Source organism: Rhododendron vialii, chromosome 6a (genome assembly GCF_030253575.1).
Source record: "Rhododendron vialii isolate Sample 1 chromosome 6a, ASM3025357v1".
In the NCBI taxonomy this organism is placed as follows: Eukaryota; Viridiplantae; Streptophyta; class Magnoliopsida; order Ericales; family Ericaceae; genus Rhododendron; species Rhododendron vialii.
This window is the reverse complement of record NC_080562.1, coordinates 29,800,783-29,823,834: the sequence shown is the minus strand read 5'-3', so window position 1 is coordinate 29,823,834 and position 23,052 is coordinate 29,800,783. Positions and strand designations below refer to the sequence as shown.

The 23,052-nt window shown below is 39.6% G+C and overlaps 3 protein-coding genes, 1 long non-coding RNA gene and 1 pseudogene across 4 annotated transcripts; 2 read left to right on the top strand and 3 right to left on the bottom strand.

Annotated features, from left to right (window-relative positions):
• Positions 1–1,917: 1,917 nt before the first annotated feature.
• Positions 1,918–3,036, bottom strand: LOC131328614 (uncharacterized mitochondrial protein AtMg00810-like). Its single transcript, XM_058361537.1, has one exon. It carries the CDS (start codon positions 3,034–3,036, stop codon positions 1,918–1,920), a length of 1,119 nt encoding a protein of 372 aa, XP_058217520.1.
• Positions 3,037–9,113: 6,077 nt separating this feature from the next.
• Positions 9,114–13,194, top strand: LOC131329062 (receptor-like protein kinase HSL1). The gene is made up of 2 exons (XM_058362122.1): positions 9,114–11,977; positions 12,508–13,194. Exons 1-2 carry the CDS (start codon positions 9,379–9,381, stop codon positions 12,897–12,899), a joined length of 2,991 nt encoding a protein of 996 aa, XP_058218105.1. The 5' UTR covers positions 9,114–9,378; the 3' UTR covers positions 12,900–13,194.
• Positions 13,195–13,284: 90 nt separating this feature from the next.
• LOC131329063 (CBL-interacting serine/threonine-protein kinase 21-like) lies at positions 13,285–14,176 on the bottom strand. Its single transcript, XM_058362123.1, has 5 exons — positions 14,058–14,176; positions 13,850–13,954; positions 13,701–13,757; positions 13,550–13,624; positions 13,285–13,439 (listed from the first exon to the last, which is right to left on the bottom strand). Exons 1-5 carry the CDS (start codon positions 14,169–14,171, stop codon positions 13,332–13,334), a joined length of 459 nt encoding a protein of 152 aa, XP_058218106.1. The 5' UTR covers positions 14,172–14,176; the 3' UTR covers positions 13,285–13,331.
• Positions 14,177–15,254: 1,078 nt separating this feature from the next.
• On the bottom strand, positions 15,255–16,282 carry LOC131329064 (uncharacterized). The gene is made up of 3 exons (XR_009200608.1): positions 16,026–16,282; positions 15,643–15,705; positions 15,255–15,565 (listed from the first exon to the last, which is right to left on the bottom strand). It is a non-coding gene; the product is annotated as an uncharacterized LOC131329064 (long non-coding RNA).
• Positions 16,283–17,226: 944 nt separating this feature from the next.
• On the top strand, positions 17,227–22,708 carry LOC131328613 (peptidyl serine alpha-galactosyltransferase-like; annotated as a pseudogene).
• The last annotated feature ends 344 nt before the right edge of the window (positions 22,709–23,052 follow it).

The window sequence follows — 23,052 nt, the reverse complement described above, 5'->3', positions numbered from 1 at the left end:
TTTTGAATCTGCATCAACCATTGGTTTTTCATAGCTGTACTTTTAGGTGTTCCTATTTTTTGGGAAGGTCAAAAAAGACGGAATTTTCATTGACAGAACAGAAGTTACACTTATGGGTAGTAATTAAAGGGTTTTGAAACTGCTATAGATCGAACAGGGTTTTAAATTTAGCAACTGTTTGACCTTTGTGCTGTAAAATAGGAGTTTAATGGGGGAGTAATTTAATATTATGTGACGCTGGATGTTTAACCATCAATCAATCAATACTCTATACAAATATGTTTTGTCCCGAAAGCCTCTAATCCTCCAAAAATCAGTACTCTCACGTCCTTCATGGTAAAAATTTGTAATCTTCTACCCTCCACCGCACATTCGACCAGAATTTGCCTTGCTTAAATGTTGGTCTCCATTTTATAATTTCCTACTTACAACCGAATCACATACCCTTTCTAAATGTTGTTTTTACTTTTTATGCTATTAAGACAAATATGGGCTTTTTGACTTTTTTGGTCCCCAAAGTATTTCCGTCGTGCCACTTTGGTCCCCAATATTCCAATTGCTAACATTGCATCCCCAAAGTATCAATTTTGTGTTTAAATGGTCCCTGCGGCTCACGCCATTCCTCTCCTCCGTCAAAACCAAGGGCAAAGTTGGTATTTCACCTCAAAACGGCCCGATTCAAACGGGTTGAAAATTAAAATTTTGTGTTTAATTATGACCCTTTAGGATAAAATGATCAGAAAATTAAAATTTTCGCACCGATTCAAACGGGTTGAAAATTGAAAAACTTGATTTTTCGAGGCTGTTTATAAATTAAAAAATATGGTGAAAAAATTAAGTGTTCAAAAAATTGAAATATTGGGGACCAAATTGACATGACGGAAATATTTTGGGGACCAAAAAAGTCAAAAAGCCGTTTCCAACCATACGACGCCGTTTTGAGGTGAAATACCAACTTTGCCCTTGGTTTTGACAGAGGAGAGGAACGGCGTGAGCCGCAGGGACCATTTAAACACAAAATTGATACTTTGAGGATGCAATGTTAGCAATTGGAATATTGGGGACCAAAGTGGCACGACGGAAATACTTTGGAGATCAAAAAAGTCAAAAAGCCGACAAATATGTGCAAGCACAAAGAAGTCACCCAGTTTATGGACGCAAAGTCAGGATAGTAGCAAAAGTTGCACTCTATCAACAAAATTAAACAATGGTCAATTTAGTAGAAGTTGTTAAAAGAATAAGTTATATCTACCGCTGCCTATATCAATCGTGACTAATTATAGCTAAAACTGGAATTAAATCAGTGAAAGTTAACCTGAATCACCTGATTAAGGCTAGTGAAAAGCGTTCGCAGAATTAAAATTGTCGAGTACTTATCCAGCAAAATGAAAAAATTAATTTTTTTTTGATCCGCAAAAAAAATTATTTGCTTAGATAAGTATTTGTGTTTGCATTTTTATAAACAAATTAACACGGGCCATGCACGGTCCACGTTACAACTTTACTGACAAAAGTTGGAGTTGCTGGCAAACGAACACACATAATTACACAAACAACCTCAGAAGATAATACAGCATGCATATTCCTTCAATGATTTTAAGTGAGGTTATAACTTATAATTTTTTTTTTTTTTGGGTAAATTGCCTCGCATGTAATTTACTTTAGAGTAGTGCTATTGGTACTGAAGAATTTGCCCTTTTGAGTGGAATTTATCAAGAACAGTAAAATAGAATCAAGAACAAGAGAGAGAGAATCCCGAGATGTAGAGAGAGAGAAAGAAACTCTGTATATTTTCCTTGATCGTCAAAATACAATGGAATCCAGTACATATATGTCCAACTGTCAACCACTATCTAACCAACTAATAACAAACCATCTTACTCTCCACTAAACCATACTCAACTAACTAATGGCTAACTAATCAACTGGTGACGTGGCAGTAGTGGAGCTCTGATCTGCTACATTGGACTCCTTCACACTCCCCTGCAAACACATGGGAGGATTAGCTACCATGAGTTTGGACTTGAGGAGTTGAAACCTGGACACAGATAATGGCTTTGTGAAAATATCGGCTAGTTGAGCCTCAGAATTAATGTGATACAACACAACCTGATTATTCAGCACTTGTTCTCGTATGAAATGATAGTCGAGCTCAATGTGCTTAGTCCTTGCATGATATACAGGATTACACGCCAAAGCAATTGCAGACTTGTTATCACACCATAAAACATGAGGTGTAGAAGAAGGAATAAGCAATTCAGAAAACAATTGTTGCAACCAAACCAATTCACTAGCTGTTTGAGCCATGGCTCTATACTCAGCCTCTGTGGAAGATCTAGCCACTGTGTGTTGTTTCTTAGCACACCATGAGACCAAGTTATGACCCATGAACACACCATAACCCGTGGTAGACCTTCTATCAACTGGATCCCCTGCCCAGTCAGCATCTGCAAAGGCTGTGAGAGTAAGAGGCCCTTGAACAAAATGAAGACCTTGATGGATTGAACCTTTGATGTATCTAAGGATGCGTTTGAGAGCAATAAAGTGACTGAGCTTGGGTGCATGCATATGTTGACAAGCCACATTGACAGAAAAAGAAATTTCAGGTCGTGTCAAAGTCAAATATTGTAAAGAACCCACCAAAGTTCTGTATAAAGACACATCTTCTAAGGGTGAATCATAATCTGGTATTCCAGGCTTGACTGACGCAGGAGATTCAGACCCTTTACAGTCTATCATACCAGCTTTAGCAAGAAGTTCTGAAGCATACTTTGCTTGAGACAGAAAAATACCAGAAGAAGAAGATGTAATCTCAATCCCCAGAAAATAATTGAGAGTGCCCAAGTCCTTCATAACAAACCTTTGACTAAGCTTTTGAATGAGAGAAGTAATATAAGAAGAATCACTTCCTGTGATGACAATGTCATCTACATATATCAAAACCAAAGTAAGATGATTCCCTTGAGGCAAAAGAAATAGAGACGTATCTGCTTTACTGGATTGAAAACCAAGTTGAAGAAGATAGTTAGAAAACATAGAGTACTAAGCTCGAGGAGCTTGTCGAAGTCCATAAAGAGCTTTGGACAATTTACACACATAGTCGGGATGAACTGGATCTTTATATCCCAATGGTTGTTTCATGTAAACATCCTCAGAAATCACACCATGCAAGAAAGCATTGGACACATCCAATTGTCTAAGTGGCCACTTGTGATGTACTGCAAGACTAAGAATGACTCTTAGTGTTGGTTGTTTAATAACAGGACTGAATGTATCAAAGAAGTCCAGACCCGCTGCCTGTTGATTACCATTAGCTACAAGCCGAGCTTTGTACCTTGCTACAGTGCCATCAGAGTGTTTCTTAATTTTAAAAATCCATTGACAGCCAATGACATGCCCATGAGAGGGTGGAGGAACAAGAACCCAAGTCCCCTGTTTAACAAGTGCTTCATACTCTTCTGCCATAGCCTTTTGCCAAACAAAATGAGTAATGGCCTCAGAAAAATGAGTAGGTTCAGAAATAGGAAGGGAAGAAGAGGTAGAAACAACTAAAGAAAGAGGCTGTCGAGGTTTGAAAATTCCATTTTGAGACCTTGTTCTCATAGAATGAGAAGGTCCTGGTTTAGTAACAGGAACAAAAGAAGAAGATGCAGCCAAAGGATCAAAAGAAGGAGAAACAGAAGCAGAATCAAAAGAAGGAGTTGGTATGACAGGATTAATAGGAACAGTGAAAGGAACAGAATCAAAAACAGGAATTGGGGTAGGAATTGGTGTAGAAACTGATGTGACTGGTAGAGAGGATTGAGTAGGAGGAAAAGACACTATAATATCTGAAAAACTAGTAAGAGGAACAGAAAATGTAGTAAGAGAACGCTCAGTATTTGAAGAAAAAGAAGATTGAGAAACAATAGACAAATAAGGAAAATGATGTTCAAGAAATTTGACATGCCTAGAGATGTAGACCTTATTAGAAATAGGGTTAAAACACCTGTACCCTTTAGATGAGGGACAATAGCCTAGAAAAACACAAGTAGTAGACTTAGAAATCAATTTGTGAGAGTGATAAGGTTTAAGCCAAGAAAAACATGCACAACCAAAAGGCTTGAGAGCAAGATAGTCTGGTTTAATATGAAACAAGAGAACATATGGAACTTGAAAGTGCAAAGAAGAATGAGGAAGTCTATTGGCTAAGAAAACAGTTGTAACTAATGCTTCTAGCCAGAATTGAGCAGGCATTCCTGCTTGATCAAGTAAGGTGAGAGTTGTGTCCATTAAATGTCTATGTTTTCTTTCCATAACACCATTTTGCTCAGGAGTGTGTGGACAAGATGTCTGATGTAGAATACCACTAATGAGAAACAAATGAGTTAGATACTTGTTCACAAACTCTTTTCCATTATCAGACCTCACTGTTTTGACAGAAACTTGAAAATGTGTGTGAACATAAGCCTTGAAATGATCAAGAGTGGTCTTAACATCAGACTTATAGAATAAAGGAAATAACCAGCAATATCTGGTACAATCATCTATGATTAAAAGATAGTACCTAAACCCTTTTACAGAAGGAATAGGTGCAGGACCCCACACATCCATATGCAACAAATCAAAAGGCTTAGCAGACTTAGAAGCAGATAAAGGAAAAGGCAACTTGTGACTTTTGACTTTATTACAACTATAACAGTGAACATCAAATGGCTTAGACACAAGCAAAGCAAATTGCTTTATTAGAGATTGAAAAAGTGGTAAACTTGGATGACCAAGCTTTTGATGCCACAAAGTGGCAGAAGAAACAGACAAAGGAGTAGACACAGTTTTATTGGTATGAAAAACAAGTGGAACCTGAGTAGAGTCAGACTTAGAGCAGCTCTGGATAGGATAGAGGCCCTGCTGACATGGCCCCTGGAATAGAACTTGGTGTGTTTGGTTGTCCTGAATGACATAACCAGAAGAATTGAAGGTTAGAGAACAATTATTGTCTTTAGCAAATTGAAAAACAGAGAGAAGATTATGTGTAATGGCAGGAGTATGAAGAACATTTGTAAGGTTAAACTTGGCCTTAGGTGTTGGTAGAATACTATTGCCAGAACACGAAACAGATAGAGACTTACCATTGCCAACCATGACTCCTCCCCCTGCTGTGTAAGGCTGAGGATGAGTTATATTACCCAAATCAGAAGTAACATGATTTGTGGCTCCACTGTCCAGATACCAATTTGGTGAAGTAGATGTACTGTGGTCATGTGCTACATTCCCTATTCCTGGAGTATAAGCTGTGAATGCAGATACAGAAGGTCTTCCACTGCTAGGAACAAACTGAGACTGTCCCGAATTAGGACCCACAGAAGGAGAAAATTGACCATGATAGCCACCACCATAACCAACTGTGTTCCCAGGACCAAATTGCACCAACTGAGATTGTGTGGGCCTTTGATACAAAGGAACTGGTACTGAAATTGGAAAAGAACCATCAGATCTCCACACATTAGGAGATTGCAATCCTGCTACAGAAGATACCTCAGGTCTCCACATGTTTGAAGACTGAAAATCAGCAGGAGAATAGCATTCTGAGGGTGAAAACATCATGCCTGGTGCTGTAAAACCAGAGACTTGTGTTGTAAGTGTGTTTCTATAATGACAAGTACGAGCTGAATGATTATCCTTGCCACAAATTTGACAAGCTGTCCTTTGAAATGAAACAAATCCTTGTCCCCTTGATCTATTTCGATTACTATTATTGAACCTGTTACTAGGTTGTGGAAAGAATGGTGCCTGAGGAAACATTGGTTGAAACATTTGAGCTTGTGGTGACTGAAAGTTTTGTAATGGAGAAAATGGAGCTTGGTTGTAAAAAGGCTGGAAATTCTGTGATGCCTGAATATTCTGAGGCTGAAAAATCTGAGAACCCTGTGCAAACGATGGCTGAACCACAAATGTAGAAGGAATCATGGAAGCATTAGAAGTTGAAACACTATTTCCATGCTGAGATAGAGTGCCTTGAGAAGAAGAACTAGCACCAGAGACACTAAGTTCTTGCAATTTTTGTGTAGCCACAAACACACTACTAGTTCCATTATCTCCCTTAGACTTATGAGCTTGCTGTTCCTCAGCTTTCAAGATTGACTCTAGTTCATGAAACTTCAAATCTCGATGTGTTCTCAAAGTCTGTTTTAAAGAACCAAATTCCTCCTTTGGTAAACCATTGATAGCATGAAATACCTTATCATCATCATCTACAACATAACCGACTGTACTTAATTTCTGTCCACAGATCTTGATGCCATCGATGTACTTTTCCATAGTACCAGTCTTTGAAAAACTATACAAAGTCCTCTTAAGTTCATGGAGATTTGATCGAGACAGAGAATTAAACCTATTTTCCAGACTATTCCAAACATCAGAGGCATGTTCTAGCCCTAGAACTAGTGGTAAAGTAGACGATGATAAAGTTGCAGTCAAGCAAGAAAGTAACTGATTATCAATGAGTGTCCAAGAAAGAAATGCAGGATTAGTCACTAAATTGTTACTTGCGTCTCTGATTTGCAAAGGCGGTGAAGGAATTGTACCTTTCACGTACTCAAAGAAACCATTAGCCCTAAGAGCATTCAAGACTTGAGTTTTCCACAAAAGGTAATTATCAGAACTCAGTTTGATTGTAACCAGAGAGTGAAAGTTAGATACCAGAAAAGCCAGGGCTGCGGGCATTGTAACTCCATTTTCGCTTGAGGTTGTAGTCGAAGACATTTCTGTGAAGAACTTTGTCTAGGTCAAAAAATTAACGAAGAAGAAGATGTGGATCTTGGATCGTTGAATTGGACTCACGTCGTGGTAGCTCTGATACCATGAAGAATTTGCCCTTTTGAGTGGAATTTATCAAGAACAGTAAAATAGAATCAAGAACAAGAGAGAGAGAATCCCGAGATGTAGAGAGAGAGAAAGAAACTCTGTATATTTTCCTTGATCGTCAAAATACAATGGAATCCAGTACATATACGTCCAACTGTCAACCACTATCTAACCAACTAATAACAAACCATCTTACTCTCCACTAAACCATACTCAACTAACTAATGGCTAACTAATCAACTGGTGACGTGGCAGTAGTGGAGCTCTGATATGCTACATTGGACTCCTTCACAGGTACTGATGGGTACCATACCGAAAATGGACCGACTGCGGTGTCAGGCCAACTCCGGCCACTAGACGGTCGATTTGAGCCGTTCAAAAATTCTAAGAAAAAAAACGAGGGGCCCAAGCGAGAATCAACAACATTCGATGTGTGTAGGTGCTTGATTCAAACACCCCATTTTTTCGTATATATATATGGGGTTATATACAAAAAAAATGGGGTGTTTGAATCGAGTATCTACACACATCGAATGCCGTTGATTCTAGCGTAAATCCCCTCGTTTGTTTTTTTGTAAATTTTTGAACGGCTCGAATCGGCCGTTCTGTAGCCGGAGTTGGCTTGGTGCGATCGTCAGTCCATTTTCGATATGATACCCGTCGGTACCAATAGTTTATACGCTTTTGTACAGAAAGGAACTTCAATGGACGCCTACCCAGTAAAGCAGGTATATGCCCCACTTAAATTCTATGGCCACATGGTCATAAAGACGGATAAATGCCTTTTCAAACCTGTATTTCTCTGTTGAAAGCCCTACGTACTAAAAATCCCAGGCTTTCTACTTTATTTCGCTTTCTCATTGACTGACTACACAGTAAGGCCTTAGATGAAATTTAGAATGCACTTTTTCAATCTTGAAATTCTTTAATAGTGCACATGTTCAACAATAATAGTAATCAATAGGGTACTACATGAATTTTTTTCCCCCCATCATGTAGCGTGTTTTTTTTTTAATCCGCAAACGGAAATTTTATTAAACTTGATAATGGTACATTAACCATCTGATAAAACATTGGATGAAAAATCAAAATGGCCAGGCCCAAACACTAAAATGGGTCAAGCCTGAACTCCAAACATACATCTAATGAGCCAAGTCCAAACCCAAAAAACCTAAGAAACCAAACCCTACCCAGCAAACCCTAGCCGCCGCTAGCCCCAAGACGCCACCACTGACCAACAACCACCATAGCACTGCCACCTCTAGAACCTCCACTGTAGTCTCCACCGATTAGTAAGCACCAACTCCAGATTCTACAAGAGAAGACCTCCTGAAAGCACTAATCAGAGACCCAAGCCAAACCCCGGTAAATATTCATCGACAGCATCATGCCAACCCGCCAAAGACGTAATGAAAGTACCAGATCAAAGCCACGTCCACCTTGCAAAACCACGGTCAAACTGCCATTTTCGACCACCTCCAATAGGCAGGACCACCTGTCACGAACCTGACCTGTTGTAAGTCTTAGTCGTAATAAAGTGCTGGTGAAACCATCACCAAGGCTATAACTTAGGTCGAACCAATGCATAAGCAATTACCCGAAGGGACACATGAATTAATTAGCGAAAGCTCAACCTACTTTATTTTTATAAACAAATCAACGCGTCTTATACAAGGATCGTACAAGTTAAAACCACTCAGAACTATGCTTAGTGATAAGGTTTAACAAGCCACTTACAAGTATTACAAAGTTCAAACGAATAACTCAAAAGTATAACTAATACTCATTCACAAAATATCCACGAGTCTCAGAGTCCACAAAACAAGTACCACGTTGCCTTACTCCTTATTTTCCAAAAGATGAGAAACTTCATTATCCGAAGCTCGTATGAATAACTCATACATAAATCACATGCTTTCATGGACAATGATAAAACGTTTAAAAAAGCAACTCATTCTATATGAAAGATAATTTCGTTTGGTTTATTATTTTGAGAGTAACTTTTTACTCTCGGCACAATTTTTAATAAATTTTTTTTTCTATTTTTTTCTATTTATTATCCCATATTATTCTCAAAATAACTTTCTAAAATGTAAATCAAACAAAATGAACCAATTCTCAAAGTTTTACTTTCAAGTCTCATCCAAAGGTGAAGATAAATCCCTTTCTTTGACTCACTTTTTTGAATCCCCAACCACAATGGTTCCATTATTAGGCCACCGTCCCCTTTATTGCCCCACTCCCCACCCAACCCATCTCTCTCCCTCCCCCCTAGGCCCCACCTCTTCAACAGACCACGAATTCAATTCCTCCCCAATTCTGTTTTAAACCAGCGCCAAAAAAGCCCACACAACCCCATACACATTTCTCTCGCTCCTCTTCAAAATTTGCCTGCACGTTTCCCTCCCTCTCTCTCTCTCTCTCTCTCTCTCCCCTTCCCTGAGTTCTCTCTCTACAGACATACACATACTTGCATGGAGATATACTTTAACAAACGAAATTGAGACCTTCAGTTGGTTTTCTCAGTTGTTGAAAATGACTACTTCTACAATGCTACTACTACCCCTTCTGCTCTTCCTCTCACTCCAACCCCTCACTCTCTCTCTAAACCAGGAAGGCCTCTACCTCCAGCGAGTCAAGCTCACTCTCTCCGACCCAAACGCCTACCTCTCCGGCTGGAACGAGCGCGACCAAACCCCGTGCAACTGGACCGGAATCGCCTGCGATCCGACTACCCGCTCCGTCACCTCCGTCGACCTCTCCAACCTCGACCTATCCGGCCCCTTCCCACCCTCCCTCTGCCGCCTCCCCTCTCTCTCCTCCCTTTCTTTCTACAACAACAACATCAACTCCTCCCTCCCCCTCTCCATATCCGCGTGTCGAAACCTCGTTACTCTCAATTTAGCCCAGAACTTCCTCACCGGCCCCATTCCGTACACGTTGGTCGAAATGCCCGATTTGAAAACCCTCATCCTCGGCGCCAACGGCTTTACCGGCGAGATTCCGACGAGCTTCGGCCGGTTCCGGCGACTGGAGACTCTGGATTTGGTCAGCAACCTTCTCACCGGCACATTCCCCGCTTTCCTCGGTAACCTAACGAGTCTGAAAACGCTGTCGCTCGCTTACAACCTTCTGTTCACGCCGAGTCGACTCGCTCCCGAACTCGGGAACTTAACTGGCTTAGAGACCCTGTGGTTGAGTCGCTGCAACCTGGTTGGCTCGATTCCCGACAGTTTCGGGCGACTGAGTCGACTCGTCGACCTCGACGTGTCGGACAACACGCTCACCGGGTCGATAGCGAGCGTGATTTTTCGGCTCAAGACTGTTGTCCAGATCGAGCTGTACAACAACTCGTTTTCCGGCGAGTTGCCGGCGGCTGGATGGTCGAACTTGACGTCGCTCCGGCGATTCGACGCGTGTTACAACGGGTTAACCGGGCCCGTTCCGGACGAGTTGTGCCGTTTGCCACTCGAGTCATTGAACCTGTGTGATAACCAACTAGAGGGTTTGTTGCCGGACAGCATAGCGTTGTCCCCCAACTTGTACGAGCTCAAAGTGTTCAACAATAAGCTTCATGGGTTTTTGCCGAGTCAACTCGGGAAGAACTCTCCATTAGAAACCATAGACGTGTCTGAAAACCAGTTTTCTGGTCCCATTCCATCGACTCTCTGCGAGAAGGGGGCATTATCACAGCTTCTATTGATATACAACTTGTTTTCTGGGTCCATTCCAGTCAATCTTGGAAATTGTACAAGTTTGAGCCGGGTTCGGTTAGGGGGTAACCGGTTAACCGGTTCAGTGCCGGCTGAGTTTTGGGGGTTACCTGCCATGTATTTGCTTGATATTGGTGATAATTCATTTTCAGGTAACATATCTTATACGATATCTGGTGCATCAAATCTCTCAGTGCTTTTCATTTCCAAGAATCGATTTTCGGGGTCTATACCGAAAGAAATTGGATCTTTAAGAAATTTAGGACAATTTTCCAGTAGTGATAATGATCTTTCTGGGGAAATTCCGTCGACGATTGTGAACTTGGGTCAGTTAGGGAGGCTTGATCTCAGTAACAATGGGTTGTCTGGGGAGTTTCCAATGGGAATCGACTCATTGAAGCAGCTCAATCAGCTTAATTTGGCCAGTAATAGTTTATCTGGTGAAATCCCAAGTGGTATTGGGAGTTTGCCAGTTCTTAATTACCTTGATCTTTCTGATAATCAGTTTTCCGGGCAAATCCCACTTGAGTTGGAGAATTTGAAGCTCACTGTGCTAAATTTGTCCTACAATCGTCTCACTGGCGAAATTCCTGGCCTTTATGCTAAGGATTTGTATAGGGATAGCTTTTTGGGCAATCCGGGCTTATGTGGTTATCTGCCTGATCTTTGTACTCGAAAAACCAGGGTTAGGAATCGTGGTTATGAGTGGATACTTAGGTCTCTCTTTGTACTAGCTGGCATAATTTTTGTTGTTGGGGTTGCTTGGTTTGTATGGAAGTTCTGGAATTACACAAAAATGAACAAAGGAATTTCTATGGTGAAGTGGAAATCATTCCATAAACTGGGCTTCAACGAATATGAAATCCTCGATTACATCGATGAAGATAATGTTATCGGAAGTGGAGGTTCGGGGAAGGTCTTCAAGGTTGTGCTTAGCAATGGTGAGGCAGTAGCAGTGAAGAAGCTGTTTAAAAGTTCAAGAAAAGATGACGAAAGGTTTAGCTGTTCTGAATTACAAAAAGATGCCTTTGAGGTTGAGGTTGAGACATTGGGGAAAATTAGGCACAAGAATATTGTTAGGTTGTGGTGTTGTTGCAACACTGGGGAAAGCAAGCTTTTGGTATACGAATACATGCCAAATGGGAGCTTGGGGGATTTGCTACATAGTAGCAAAAGAGACTTGTTAGATTGGCCTACAAGATTGAGGATAGCGATGGATGCTGCTGAGGGTCTTTCTTATTTGCATCATGACTGCGTTCCTCCCATTTTCCATAGGGATGTCAAGTCGAACAATATTTTGTTGGATGAAGATTTTGGTGCTAGAATTTCTGATTTCGGAGTTGCTAAAATTGTCGAAACAGTGAACAAGGATGCAAAATTGATGTCTTCCATTGCTGGCTCTTGTGGTTACATTGCACCAGGTATGACATGTCCGTTACATGCTCGATTGTTTCCGTTCTTACCATATCAATTCTTAGTTGTAAAACTGGATCATGAATCTCCTATTAGTGATTTTATGTGGTACCACTTGATGTGCTTTCTTTTCTGGTATGCTGAATTAGTATTGGTTTCATCAACTAGACGAATTATTTATTGTTTCGCGTCTTCTGCCAAGCATGTGCGAACTCAAGGCTTCCCATATTGTGTTTTATGTTTTCTGCTCATATCATGTAAAATTGTTTCACCCGAATCAGTGTTGCTTTCCTGTAGCTTTATAAATTTATAATGAATACTGAGCATACGTTGAGCTGCATAATTCATAATTTAGTTTGGAGAACATCTTGTTTAGAATTGTCAAATTCAAACTTAGCTTACATTTAGAATCTGCACTTACCTTAATTTGAGTTATCTGCTTAGAATTATCTATCTTCTTAAAACAATTTGATTACTTGTTCAACAGTTTGCTAAATTTTAATTGAATCTGGTCTGTTGGATCTTAAACCTACTGCAGAATATGCATACACTCTTCAAGTGGATGAAAAGAGCGACATCTACAGCTTCGGTGTGGTCATTCTAGAGCTAGTGACTGGTAGACGACCCGTTGATCCAGAGTTTGGAGAGAAAGACCTAGTGACATGGGTCTGCGGTAGCTTGAACCAGAAAGGCATCGACCATGTGCTTGATTCAACTCTGGCTTCTACTTGCAAAGAACAAATTGGCAAGGTTCTGGATATCGGCCTCCTTTGTGTTAGCTCACTTCCCATTAACCGGCCTTCAATGAGAAGGGTGGTGAAAATGCTGCAAGAAGTAGGGGCAGGTACCAAGCCCAGGATAAGTGTGAAGGATGGGAAGCTTTCTCCTCATTGCTATGAAAACTCCTCAGATCATGGAAGTGTGGTATGAAGTACTTTAGTATGAGGTCCTGGGAACAAGAGAGACAGGAATTTTTCCCTATTGATATGTCCATTTGGAGAAGTATAGTATGTATTCAGACTAAAGTGAGGTTAGCTTCTAGTGAATCCTCAACTGGTTGTGAACAAGACAACATTTTGTATCCATGATTGTTGTTGTAGAAGATCTTAAGGAACAGTATTAATGAAGTCCCAAGGGTGGTCATCCATATTCCTAGTTAGATTATCTTTTGGTTTCACTGTTATTCTATATAATTTCTGCAGTCGAAGCAATTGGCAACACTACAGTCTTGTGGTAATGTGGTTTATAGAGCAGAGTCAACACCTCTTGTGGTAATTAGTTTATCACCCAAAAATGCTGGCGGGGATCTTTGCGCCCCCAAATATTTTCCTCACAATATTTCACACAGATCCAAGCCTTCCTTTAGTTTGATAACATATTTTTGCTATTGACAATTACTTCCTTGGCTGCTTGATTTTCAGTTGATACACCTGTTTCTTCTGTCAGCATAATTGATAAACTTTTGCAGAACTGCTCGCCAATTTCAGATGAACAAAAATGATTAAAGGTACTAAATGTAACATGTATATTTTGTAATATATATACCAATATGTAATGTACATAATGTTTGTGCTTATTACCTCTCTGTACAGTCCCAGTTCCCCATCAGATTTTGATATTTCCATTACACAATGTGTGGGTGCCACTTCAATTACCTGAGTTTTGTCTCATACACTGGTTAGAGTTTGATATCCTGATTTTAGAGCGATAGAATCTGTAAGTGATTGTTACCTCTGCTGATAGGTTAAAGCATGATCTACTCATCTTCAATTTCAGATGAATTTTCAACTGATATTTTCAAGAAGATTAAAGAAATTGAGAAGCAAATAGGAATATTTCACTTGGGTGAATAGAAAACAACAGACGTATGCAGATACTACCTTCGAATTGTTCTTCCTTTCAATAGACAGAGACACATCCCTTGCTGCAGCTTCAATTTTCTCTATCGTTTCATGGATTGTATGCTTGGATCCAAGAGTTTTCTGCTTTTCATAATCTAAATCGGATCAAAAAGTTCACGGCATTTTAGAATGGAAGAAAAGAAGTATTTATAACTTATGAACTAAGGCTACGATATTTGCAAATCACCTGTACTTCATATAGTCGTGACAAATCAAGGTCTTGTGACATTGCTATTGGCTGAAAAGCATTGATGAAACTTGGAGTATTGGAAGTTTTTGTTTGAGTCTCATTTTCCAACATAAGGTGCAAGATATCTCTTAGGTGACATTGTCAATTGTGAAACTTTCTATGTTAAATACTCATGAAGTCATTACCTTAATTGAACCCTAAAGCTGCATGAACATCATCCAAGTTGGTATTTTCATCACATTCGAAATGCACTGCAGGCTCATAATCTGTTGTTTGAAACCACTTGTCTTCAATAATTTCTGGTAGTCTTGTTCGCTGCATTGGCAAAACAAGATTTTGTTGAATTTCCAGTCTTAATTCCACAATTTGTTTCTGTTTACTAATGATGGTGTAGAGCACTACCGTTCGTGGATTCAGATCAAGTATCCGGAGATCAGTTTCTTGTGGCTTTCAGTAAACCACTCAGGAAATTCATATTGTACTCTCAGGATCTATTGCAAGGACATTTTTATCAGATGTAAGAAATTTGCTGATTCTTTGAAATTTGGGCATTTTTATAATTTAGTTTGATGGCATGATACAAGTTGACCAGGTTAAGATCATCAAACAGTAGACATCCGGCAAGTAATTCAAAAAGGATGACTCCACAGGACCAAATATCTGCGGCCGCTCCCTCATACCCCTTATTTGTAATCAGCTGTTCCCCAAATCATGAAGATTGCAATGAAGTTAGCTCTCTGCTTTTCTTCATACAAAGGTAATCTTGTTTCGTTTCTGTTTCCCTTCCAAATTTTCTCGCTTTCGTTTTTCCTTCAATGCAAGAAAACAAGGTATAAATTGTGCTTTAGCATGAAAATTGTTTATTACCTCTGGTGTTGCATAGCTTGGAGAGCCACACGCAGTAGATAGTAGGTCCCTGAGCCGTTAAGTCAGTTATGAAAAGAGGGTTACTCTAGGAACCATGTGGGGGTTACATGGTTCAACGTTTAAAAGTCGGGGAGTCAATCTGCACAAGACCCAAATCACAGGGAGGTAAAATGTCTAGAAGGAATAAGTGGCGGTTACCTTCTGCAACACGCTGAGTCCAAAATCTGATACTTTCAGATTTCCGTTTCTGTCCAAAAGCAAGTTTTCTGGCTGTAAATTAAAATGCCAAGATCCAAGTAAATTTCCAATTTTCCCCTTGTAGATAACTGTGAAAAGAAGACTTGAGCAGGATAGTTTCATTCTGACCTTTAGATCTTGGTAAACCCCTCTGTAAAGACAATAGTCTACAGCATCGAGTAACAGCTGAAAGTGTTTACTTGCCCCTCTTTCATCAAACCCTTTTAACATATATAACTGTGAATTTTTTTTCCCAGGTGATTATAATTGTTTGTAAGATCTCCCAAACACCAGTTTTGGCTTCCAATAGTCAACTAGTTGAATCTCACCATCTTATCAGATAGCTGCCCTCCTGATACTTAGTCCATTACCATGTAAATTTTTGTCTTTGTGCCGATTACCTATGAGTTGAAATCAATGTCTATTTCAAGAAAGTTCTTTAGACGAGTCAAATCAGGATTCCAAGCAGCTATAATACCTCGTGTATTTTGACAATGTTTGGATGATTCAGAAGCTTCATTGTTCTTATTTCTCTCTTCACCTGAAAATCAAAGCTCCGTGCATCAAAAAAAGACGCAGATTTGAATCTATTAGGGAACTTACCGCCCTTTTCTTACATTTTCCCATGCCAAAACTCCACTTTCCCAAGATTTCATTTCAATGTGTTTGATTTTTCCCTCCTTAAGAAAACTTTAAAGAAACCACATTGGGAACAAATCTGGTGTAGTGAGCTAGTTAATTAGTGGTTTCTGAAAACACTGATTCAAACCACGACTGCAAATCAACCTGTACATAGCCAATGAAGCAAAAAAAAACAAAACAAAGATAGGGGATTTTGAAATTGGTTTTCTTGGAATTCACCTGGTACATGATATTTCTTTTTACGACCATTTGCTTATCGATGATCTTGATTGCAACTTACTGACCATTGTCTGTGTTTACGGCCAGCTTGACCTTCGCGAACATGTCTTCTCCGATCATTCGAATCAGTTGGTACTTCCCAATGCTGTTTGTATATCCCATTCTGATACAAATTCAGTATCCTCCCGCCAATTTCTTTATGTCTGAGTTCTCTGAAGCTCTGTTCATTCTTCCTCAATGTTTGAGTGCTACTTATATCCTTTCTGTTCTTTAGTTAGTGCTGAAGTTTGGGGCAATTTAATTCTGATTCTTTGACCTGTTTTGATGTTTGAGGAATTATTTTTTCCATGTGATCTCATGTTTCTATAATAAGATACATGATGGATCACAGTTTCATTGTGTATTATTTGGAGGATTAATGAGCTGCTGGCTAGTTGGTGAGTGTGAAGGGGTGTGTGTTTTGGATGGAAGGTGGTGACTGTTATCTACCAATTTCACATTGTGTGTTTTGGATGGAAGGTGGTGACTGTTTACCAATTTCACACTGTGGGGTTGCTAATTAATGTCATGGATCAACCCAAGTCATAGCACATGCACACTTAATTTATGCATATATGTATGTGTGTGTCCTTATATAGGGATGGAATTACTTGAGAATTGGTTTAAAAGTTACTCTTACATCTTCCTCGAGGTCAAATCAAATCTTCTATATGGAAAAATCCATGTACCCCTATTTCCGTGCATTTTCGGTGGCAGGATTGCAAGATTAAAAAAGCACGGGAACAGAGTTACAGATACTATTTGGTTCAGGTGATCTGGTATGTTTTTGTGCAACAAAAGATTCTAGTGTTGAAGCTCATGGACCTCTTTTGCCCCTTTATTTATGCCAAATTTCATGTTGACACTAGATTAAGTGCTATCTGATCTACATAGCTTTGTATATTAGGATTATCTGGAAAAAAGTAATGGATGAGAGAATTCTTAATCTCTTTATTATCTTGAGAAACGCATTAAAGGTCAGTCCAGGGAAGCACTGGGAAATGAACTAGAAAAAAGAAGAAGAAAGGACTAAATAGTAAATGAGCACTGCTATCAGTACCGATAGCTTTGCAGGGAAAATGTACCGACCAGCCGTGCCGGGCCGTCTCCGGCCACTGGATGGCCGATCCGAGCCGTCCAAAAATTCTAAAAAAAAAAGCCAATGGGACCTACGTGGGAATCAACAGAGGCCTACGTGGGAATCAACAGAGGCCTACGTGGGAATCAACGGCATCTAATGTGTGTAAGGTACTTAATCTAAACACCATATTTTTCGTGCTTGATCTATACACGAAAAATATGGTGTTTAGATCAAGCACCTTACACACATTGGATGCCATTGATTCCCGTGAGGGCCCCCTTAGTTTATTTTTTAGAATTTTTGGACGGCTCGGATCGGCCGTCTGGTGGCCGGAGATGGCCCAGCGCGGCCGGTCGGTACGTTTTCCCTACAAAGCTATCGGTACCTATATCATTTTCCATAGTAAATACCGTACGTCTAAAAGTCCATACTTGTCGTTGAACACGGAATTCTCTATATTGAAAATTATTGACCTTATGTTTGAATGCCCTCTTACTGTTGAATATTTGATCGTTCCTGGAATATGGAGAAAAGGGGGAAAAAGAAGTTGTGATTTTGACTCCATTTTTTGATATAAGCACCCTATTTTTTCTCATTTAGTGGAACTTTTATAAAAAAATGGAGTGTTTGCATAAAAGAGAGGGATAGAGGAACCTATTGCTTTTGTACACTTTGGCTGTCTCCATTAAGTTGAGAGTACTCTATAATTTCTCTATTTTTGGATTGCAACTAGTGTGACTTGTTTGGTGCTTGGCAGTTGGGGACCTGGTTAATTGCTTATTCTGTGTGGGGCTTATACAGACGATGCTTTACTTTGATGGTAAGATCTGTTCACTTTTATAGAGTATTGTTTTGTAGGTAATCCTGTACTGAATTAATCTTGTATCTGCAAGTATCTTATCATATAACACGTCGAATTAGAGGTGTCAAATGGGCCGTGCCATTTTTTAATTGTGTCGTGCTTGTGCTGGCCCATCTCCAACCTAGTTTTGTTGGGAAATTTATTTTGTGTAACAACTAACATCTTATTATTTGTTGTGTCGTGCCCGTGCCTTTTTTGGGGTGGATAGAAGAAAATTGATTAGTGGAATTATAGAGAGCAAACATTAACGGATAACGGAGAAACTGACCCCAACAAAATGGACTTCCAACTCACAACAAAGAGGATGATTAGCCCACCTAACCTAAGAGTTCTGTTCCAGTTCTGGGATCAGAACACTTTTAAAAATTTGAAAAAAATTTGTTGGTTAGCTAGTTTCTATGCTGTGCTCTGGACTCTTTGGACATGTAGGAATGAAGTGGTTTTCAGGAACAAGGTTAGGGAGATTGAGGAAATTATTGATTTGGTCAAAACTAGGATGGCCATATGGGTGAAAGGGGTTTATAATATCAAAGACTACTCTGTGGATGATTTTATAAGAAGTTTGAATGGGATAAGGAAACTGAAAATTTGGGGGGCTTTTGGGTTTTTGTTTTTATGTCCTTTTCTGGGTGGGGTGTGTCTTGTGCCTTGGCTTTTGGGGTTTTGTTTTTGGCTTTTCCTTTTCTGGTGCTTTGTCTTGTGTTTGGGTTGGGCTGGGGTTTTATTTTGCTGGTTGTTTGTCTGTTGCTGATTCAGTCTGTGTGTCCGCTCTTTTAGGATTTTGGTTGCTGTTTTTGTGGGTCTTTTGGTTGTTTTTTGTTTGGGTTTGCTTTCTGGTGGGTTTTGTTTTGGTTTTTCAGTTGGTTTGTTGGGTAGGATAGTGTTTTGGTTTCTATCCTGTTATGTTTTCTGCTGGTCATAGTTTGTCCTCCTTTGGAGATGCTCTCTTTCAACTCCTGAACCCAGGAGGGCTATTACATTTAAAACTTTATCTGTCTTCTTTTCATCTCCAAATCTTTGGAGAGCTAAGAGGCATCGCGGACTGTTTGATATCAAGTCGGATTTAAACCTTATCTGTCTTCTTTTCAACTCTAAATCTGTGGAGGGCTAAGAGGCATAATGGACTGGTCCTATCAAGTTGGATGATTTGGTCTCTCAGCTGGTACGACTTTGCTACCCACCCCTGCTTTTACTTCTGATGTTGCTGCTTGCTCTGTTATCGCAATACAGAGCTGCCCTGTGTTCCTCATACAATTGCATATTCCTGGTTTGTGTATGGTGGTGATGTTCTCTTTTCAACTACCATCTTTGGAGGGCTAAGAGGTTTCATGAGTTCCTGTTACCAATGCATAGACGGATTAGTTATGCTTTAGTTTCATACCTGCTGCTGTTGTATCTCATTACCATTGGAGGGCTAAGAGCATAAGGTTTGCAAGTTGTCTTTGCCTCTTTTCAACTCCAATCCTGGGAGGGCTTACAGGTCTGTGTAATCAGCATTGTGCCAACTCGGGTGTTGAGCCTATTCTTATGCATTATGGCTTGCCATTTCGCATTGGAAATTGGTCATTCAGTGAATTGGATCACCATGAAGATGACGTTGTCTATGATTGTGGCAGGCTTTTCCCAGAACCTCCTTATCCTAGAGAGGTAAAAGTGTAGTAATCTTGTAAAATTATGGGATTTGTGTCTCAAAGGATGTCTTCTAATTCTATCTTGTCTGTTTACTACTCTTGTTAATCTTGTGAAGTAACTGCATGAAAATGTGTAAGGTGGCCTTTAGTGGACCTCAACCAAATGATTTAGTGATTGTAAGCTCTGTAGTCCATACTGCTTTCTTGTATGCTAAAACTTTGAACCTGACGAGAAAATTGGACCTTTTTCCATCTTTGTGGCATGCTTAATGGATGCTAGCACATTAATTTTTATTTGACGCTTGAGTAATCACCTGAATATGAAACTATACTGATAAAGTCACTCAGTGAATTACCTTCTTTTCAAACTCTACTGATGGTAACTTGACCTAGTTCCTAATACTGATTGGAAGAGATATTGCATTGGTGAGATTTCCCGTTACAGGTTTGACTATTCGCATTGGTCACGAGTCTCATGACATTCTTGAAGAGTTGTCAATTCCATCTTGTTCTGTGATTGATATTCAAATAAAAGAGTGAAGATTATTCGTAGAGGATAACCGACCTAAGAAACAAGCAAGAGTGTTTGTCTTTTTGGGGTTGAGTGTTTAAGGCTCAATGCATGGTAGCTCAATCAACTTATAAAGTTTGTCGCTCACTTGGTTATTATTAATCATTAAGGGGTTGAGACTAATAGGTAGTCTTATCCATGGACTGCATTCCAATTCCTTATTTATGTTCAATTTTTTTTCTGCTTCGGTTGTGATCTGGAAACTTGCATATTTTCTGTGCAGATAAAAGCAATGGAAGCTGATCCAAATAGACGGAGAGCACTTTTCTTGAATATAGAATGTATTAACACTTCGAATGAGGGTCTTTTGTCACAACATGCCACACGTGGCTTCCCAAAGCCAAAGTGGTCAAAATACTTGAGCCTCTTAAGGAGCAAAACTTTTGCTGACCTAACTCAGCCTAAATTTCCAACTCCGGATACCTTGCGAACCAAGGAGGATGAGTTGCAATAACAGGTCTCTGATGAACCTGGGAAGCCGCATCCGAAAATCCACACCGTTTTTTCCACATAGTGTACTCCTTACTTTGATTGGCAAACTGTGGGACTCATTCACAGCTTCCATACGAGTGGCCAACCTGGGAATATCTCGAGGCTTCTCAGTTTTACAGATGAGGATCTAAAGAATTATAAGGGCCGTGATCTGGCTCCCACCCACTATGTTCCATCCATGAGTCGACATCCGTTAACAGGCGATTGGTAATTCTATTGCTGCCTTATTTATTTATTTTTTTTGTTTTCCTTTTTTGGTATTTCGTATTTGTTGTCCTACTTATTGACTTCTTTGGAAAAACTAAGGTTGATGAACTCCCCTTGTCTGATTTAGCCTGACTGTACTCACTGACTTACTGTTTGTTTGTAGCATTTGTAAGGACTTTCAAAAATATCATTAAAGCTCTAATTCAGTAGCTGCTTGGATCTCATCATGTTGGTCACAAAAGGGACCTATTAAACATTATCTGTTTGTAGTATTAAAAAATTTAGATGTATTAGATTCACTATTTACCCTACATGAAGAGTACAAATGAGGCGAATCCGTTGCAATTTTTTCTTGGAACTAAATTATTGTGCAGCTTGTTTAAAGTTTAAACAACTCCCTTGATATTTGGACGTGTTTAATTTCCTACCCTATACATGCACTTCCATCACGCTACCAAAGGTTGGCAAAGGTACATTTTTTATGATACAAAAAGTTGAATATGATGCTAATCGGTTTATATGTGCTACATCAGGTATCCTGCAATCAATAAACCTGCTGCAGTCCTGCATTGGCTCAATCATGCAAAATGTTGATGCGGAGTTCATTGTAATTCTGGATGCTGACATGATCATGAGAGGACCAATCACACCATGGGAGTTCAATGCTGCACTTGGCCGCTCAGTTTCCACTCCCTTTGAGTAAGACAAATAATTCATAACCATCTTTTTGACTTCCTTATTGATATTAGCTTGCCGATTAGATGAATTTAGAGGGTGCAAGTTTAGGTGTAAATTTTCGTGCTATTGTAGCTTCAGAAAAGGAAATATCTGTCAGCCACTTACATTTTCCATATTGTGTCTGCCAGCTATCTGATTGGCTGTCATAATGAGCTTGCAAAACTCCATATGCGCAATCCTGAAGCTTGTGATAAGGTCGGCGGTGTGATCATTATGCACATAGATGATCTCCGGAAGTTTGCTCTACTATGGCTGCATAAAACCGAGGTCAGAGCCGATACAGCTCATTATGCCAAAAATATTACAGGATATATATGAATCTGGATGGATTAGCGAGATGTATGGTTATTCATTTGGCGCAGCAGAGGTACTTTCTCTTTGGAGGATCTTCTTGCCATGAATTTTATGGTTTCATCTCTCCTTTGTTGGATTGAATAGAAAATCAATGCCTTCACATTAATTATAGTGTTGATACATCCCTATAGAGTACCGTAATTGAAATGTGTGAACCAGATTGGCTCTAAAAATGGCCCACACTTCACTGTGGTCGGAACCACAACATACACTGCACTTTTTGGTAGAATTCTGGTATTTAGAATTTTGCAATATATTATGACTCTTGTTTCAGTGTCGTTTCGTACGTAGAACTATAGAGTTAATGATTAAATCCTACGATGCAAAGATTTGAAGTTTCTGTGTTGTGGCAATTGGTTGTGATTTATCATCTCAAGGAATTCTAAGCTAATTGCTGCTGCTGCTGATATGGCCTGGTTGAGACCAATCTCCCCTCTCCTGTGCCAGCTTTCTTCTCTAAGATCTAAAGCGGAGTTTGTGCTGCTGCCTGCTGTTGTAGTAGCATTAAGTGGAGTTCGTGCTGCTGTTGTAGTGCATCATGTGCATCTTATTTCCTTTTTTCTTCTTCCAATGCTTTATTGGAAGTTTTTTCTTCTCTTTTCTCCTATCCCATGTATCAATATCATGGTGGTAGGTTTTTCTTTTCCTTGATGTACCCGATCAAGTTTCTAATAAATTTTATTTTCGCCAATTAGCAAAAAAAAAAAAACAGAGGATGATTACAAGCCCAACATATTCAACGGGTCAATCCAATCCCATCCTCTGGGCCTATGTACACTTCCAAACCATCTGTCTTCCCCATCTAGACCATATCAAGCCAGGCCGTCCCATGGATCTTTATTTTCACACCTCAAGCGCGGGACAAATCATTTTGTCATATAATCATAGCTAGCAGATCTCTCTATCAACAGTAATCTTATGATTCTACTATTTAACCCACGTGTATGGCATTAAATAGACACGAATAATTTGCTAGCTAAATAGAATCATAGCTAGCAGATAATTCGTGCCAAAATAGATCTTCCCGAGACAAAGTATCTCACTTTTTCTAA